The 4616-nt window shown below is 40.7% G+C and overlaps 1 protein-coding gene across 1 annotated transcript in view; it reads right to left on the reverse strand.

Annotated features, from left to right (window-relative positions):
• ATG7 (autophagy related 7) overlaps positions 1-4616 on the reverse strand; it is a 95755-nt gene that overhangs the window by 76472 nt on the left and 14667 nt on the right. Inside the window, exons 15-18 of the mRNA XM_031064906.1 lie at positions 4320-4375; positions 4099-4118; positions 1156-1359; positions 316-431 (exon numbers count right to left, since the gene is read on the reverse strand). Of these exons, the coding sequence (XP_030920766.1) occupies positions 316-431; positions 1156-1359; positions 4099-4118; positions 4320-4375 (396 nt within the window). The remainder of the gene's footprint in view (positions 1-315; positions 432-1155; positions 1360-4098; positions 4119-4319; positions 4376-4616) is intronic.

Consider the following 4616-nt stretch of genomic DNA (forward strand, 5'->3'; position numbering starts at 1 on the left):
AAGAAAAGGGGGGGGGAAAGGAAAAGAAAAGGGGGGGGAAAGGAAAAGGGGGGATGGAAAAGGGGAAAGCAAATCCAAGATTAGTAACAGCAAGATTTTCTTCTTTTGAAGTATTCCTAATACTTTTCTGAGGTTAAATTCAGAGAGACAAGAAAAACTTCAGACTTGATGAAGCAGTTCCCTCCAACACTGCACACTGCATTCATTTCCAGACATCACCCCTGACACAATTGTCCTTCTTGAGGTGTAATTCCTCCTCCTCACTACAGATTCTGTTAAACTGGCCTGATTTCTCAGGGAACAGCAATGGCTCACCCTTCTGGATGCTGCAGCACAGAAACCATGAGCTCCACGGCCAGGGCTCCAGCCACCATGGCCAGTCCAGGCCTGCTGACCGTGCACTGCTGGTCCAGAGTGCGATCCCTGGTGGACTACAAACACAGACAACCCTGAAGGGAAGGCAAAAGAACTCTAAAGGAACCAGCTGCCCTGTCCAAAACACCTCCAGTGCTGTCAAATTCACATCTGTGAGCTTCCAAATAAAAATCTGCTACTTCTTTACCTCACGCGCATCAACACGGCGCAGATCCCTTTAGGAAATGCCATTAAAAATTCAAATAAAAACTCGAGTTGCAACAAAAGAGAGATATAATCACCAAGTGCATAAAGTTCTACTCACATCCCCTGGTGCCACAACACCATTGCAGAAACAGCAGATCCCTTTAGGAAACGCCATTAAAACCAAATAAAAATTCAAGTTGCAACAAAAGGGAGATATATAATATATAATATATAGGCATATAATAGAGAGATATATAATATATAGTATCTATTTGCATAAAATTCTACTTACATCCCCTGGTGCCAGAACACCATTGCAGAAGTAGCAGATCCCTTTAGGAAACGCCATTAAAACCAAATAAAAATTCAAGTTGCAACAAAAGGGAGATATATAATATATAATATATAGGCATATAATAGAGAGATATATAATATATAGTATCTATTTGCATAAAATTCTACTTACATCCCCTGGTGCCAGAACACCATTGCAGAAGTAGCAGATCCCTTTAGGAAACGCCATTAAAACCAAATAAAAATTCCAATTGCAACAAAAGAGAGATCTAATCACTGTTTGCATAAGGTTCTACTCACATCTCCTGGTGCCACAACATCATTGCAGAAGTAGCAGCCCAGTTTGTAGCCAGGGATATTTGAGAACAGTGAGGATCCCAGCAGATCAGAAGAAGCAGAGGTGTTGCTGAAACGGGAATCACCAGATTCTTGCTGTTTTGGTTTCTTCAGGCCGTGTCTCATAACAACAAAAGTGTCAAACCCCAAGGCAGCATTGATGACCAACTGTGAACAATAAAGAGAGAACAACAGATTTTAAGTGAGCCAAAAAGTGAGGGGAAGAAAAAAGCAGCCTCGAGGTTTTTATTCACTATAAATGCCAAAAACCCCACAGGCTGGAGATGGATGAGCAACCCATTAACTGCATATTTACAACCTTAGCCATATACAACAGAGCTTCTGAAAGGTGCAGAATTCCAGCTGTCAAGCCCTTAGAAAAAAACCAAAACCAAATTAAAAGTCTGTTTCAGAAAGTCACAAGGCCTTGTCCTTTCCTGTGCCTTTCAGGGCAATCTGATCCCAATGAATGATTCCCTCTAGTTGTTACACAAACTTGTGACAAAAAAAAAAAGCAACAGCAGCTTCAAGCAATGAAACACCATCTGTTATCCAAAGCAATTTCTGCTCAGTAAGGAAAGCAATTAATGATTACTTATGGGCTTCATCTGCATCTGCTTAGTCACATGGGGAGCAGGAGCAGCTGTGCTGCACAATTCCCGTGTCCTCATTTCCCCTCTCTCTCCACTTTGTGGCAAGTGCACAGAGGAATCTGGAGCACAAATATCAACACAATAATGACTGCAGCCAGTCAAATATAAAGGAAGATACACTGCTTCATCTGCACCTCCTGTTGGTAGAAATTCTGCTGCAGCACTTCCTCGTTTTCCATTCTTCCAGCCAGGAATTGTTCAAAAGAAGAACTCTGAGGGAAGCTCTCTCAAGAATTACTCATCTTAATTAGCAAGCTTTGAGTCTCATCATCATTCTCAGTATTTCCAATTATTTCTGCATATTGTTTCAGCCTTGGAGTAGTTTGTTTTTCCTCAGTCCTGAAGGGGAGCCCTGCTGTGGAATCTGTGCAATTAAAAGATTCCATCTTCTCACTGCATCTACCTGTAAAACCTGAATAAGGTGTTCCACTTCCAAAATATGAGTAAGAGCTGCTATTAGCAGAAATTACTGATATTGTTAAACAATTCCCACTGCAATCAACTGTTTCTTCTCAGTTTACAGGCAGGTAACTATTTCATTCTAACTGATTGAGCTTTAATTAAAAAAAATCATCTGGCTTTGATAAAGAGACAATGGAAAAGTACAAGAGACAAATGGAGAAGTATCTTTTGGCATGGATTAAAAAAAGAAAAAAGAAGCAAATTTTAACAAGCTCCAGTGGTCAGCAGGAGCAGAGATTTAATATCTGACATGAGGATTTAGCATTTGAGGGGTTGGTTTGTCTGAGGTGCTTGTTTTGGGGAAGGACTGCAGGAATGGCAAAGATCCCCAAGGCACTTGAATGGTGGAGTGGGGAGAAGAACTCTTTGCTACCCATAGACCTGTGGTGTGCATTTCACACAAATCATCCCTCACCACCTCCTTTATTTTCTTTTTGAGACCTTTGGGACCAAACTGAGCAGTATTTGAGATCTGCAGGTGCCACACAAAATCACATTTGGAGCAGAGCTCTCACTGAGTGTTTACCAACATAAAATATTGAGCATTTGTTTGGACACCTGGAGATTTCCCTGCTGTGATTTTTCAGTGACAGAGAATTCCATCTCCTCAGATCGAAGAGATGTTATCAAATCGATCAACTGCAATGCAGACATCCTGCACCACGGAGTAACAGAGAAATGTCACAAAAAGTTTCAAAATTTAGCCTCAAAATTATCCAAGTGCTGCAAGAAAAATGTAGAGGGGCACTGCTGGCTAAGAAAACATGGGAGGGAAGTTTTGGAGATCATAAAATCATTCTATCCTGATTGAACCAGGCAGGATTCATAGAAAATATGCACATAAAACTCCACATATTGCTGGAAATTCCCAACCATCATACCACGTGGAAGAGTAGGCTGGCCCTGGCACTTCCCAGCTTCAAATTTTGAAATTTTAAAACTGAAGTTTTGAAAACCTCTCAACACATTTGAAAGTAGAGTTTGGGTTGAGTTGAAGAAAAAAGTTCTGTATGGTACCAAAACAACACAAAGATTTTGTGGTAATAATAACAAAAATAATAATTAAAATCAGCCAACTGCCATAATAATTGGGAGTTGGCTGATTTGAATTGTTTTCAAACTCTGAAGAGATTTAAAAAGTGAACTTCCTGATGCTCATATTGGCAGCTCTGATGGAGAACAGAAAGGTCAGAAATCGCTTTATTCACATAATTTCTGCTCCAAATTCCTGCTCCAAACAAATTCCTGCTCAGTAGGTAGCAGGAATTTTGTGTCCATGAGCAGCACAAACACAATTCCAGGAACACCCTGCCTGGGCTGTGTGATGGGTTAATATTATTGATATTTATTTTTAAACAAACACGGAGAGTCAGTCCTATGGGGAATGGAATCAGATTTTTGGTAAGGAGACAGCAAGCTTTGCAAACTTGCTCATTTTGTCATTTCTGTGCTGTTTTTAAACAGCTACAACAGAAAGAAAGACTACAGGTGCAAGAAAGGCCAGGAGGATTAAGGAGGAGCTGATGAATTATCAAGTTACACACACTTAACACCTGAGGTTGTGATTCAGTGAAGCCCTCACTAAAGGGACACTGATCTCTCCACTGGCAAAGGGAAGCTCATTTGTGCTATAAAGAAAGAAATCCATTGCTCAGGGCCAGAAATTTAAAATAAAGGAATGAAAATAAAATAATAAATGAATAAGAATAAAATAATAAAAAATATTAAAAAATAAAGGATTTAAAATAAAGGGAGAATGAAAAGAAAGGAAATGAGTGGCTTGGTGGCACACCTTCCTCTCTGCAATGAGAGCTGGAAAGGGAAAAGAAAGAGGGGAAAGGGAAAGGGGGAAAAAGGAAAGAGAAAAAGGGGGAAAGAAAAGGAAAAGGGGGAAAGGAAATTTCAGGAAATGAGGAAAGAAAAGGGGGGAAGGGAAAGGGGGAAAGGAAAGCGGAAAAGGAAAGGAAAGAGGGAAAAGGAAAGGGGAAGGAAATGAATGGATTGGCAGCACACCTGCAATGAGAGCCGGCAGCCAGCAGCTCTCCCAGGTGTCCATCAGCAGGGACACCCCATCTTGGCCTTAAGTAGGAAAGGGAAAGAAAAGAAGGAAAGGGGAAAAAAAGGAAAGAGAAAAAAAAGGAAAGAGGAAATAAGGGAAAAAATAAAGAAAGGGGAAAAAAAGGAAAGGGGGAAAAAAGGAAAGGGAAAAAAAAGAAAAGGAAAAAAAAGGAAAGGGAAAAAAGAAAGGGGAAAGGCTCGTGGCACACCTTCCTCTTGCTGGCTGCGATGAGAGGAGGCAGCCAGCGGCGC

The sequence above is a fragment of the Geospiza fortis genome, unplaced genomic scaffold (genome assembly GCF_000277835.1).
Source record: "Geospiza fortis unplaced genomic scaffold, GeoFor_1.0 scaffold291, whole genome shotgun sequence".
Taxonomy (NCBI): Eukaryota; Metazoa; Chordata; class Aves; order Passeriformes; family Thraupidae; genus Geospiza; species Geospiza fortis.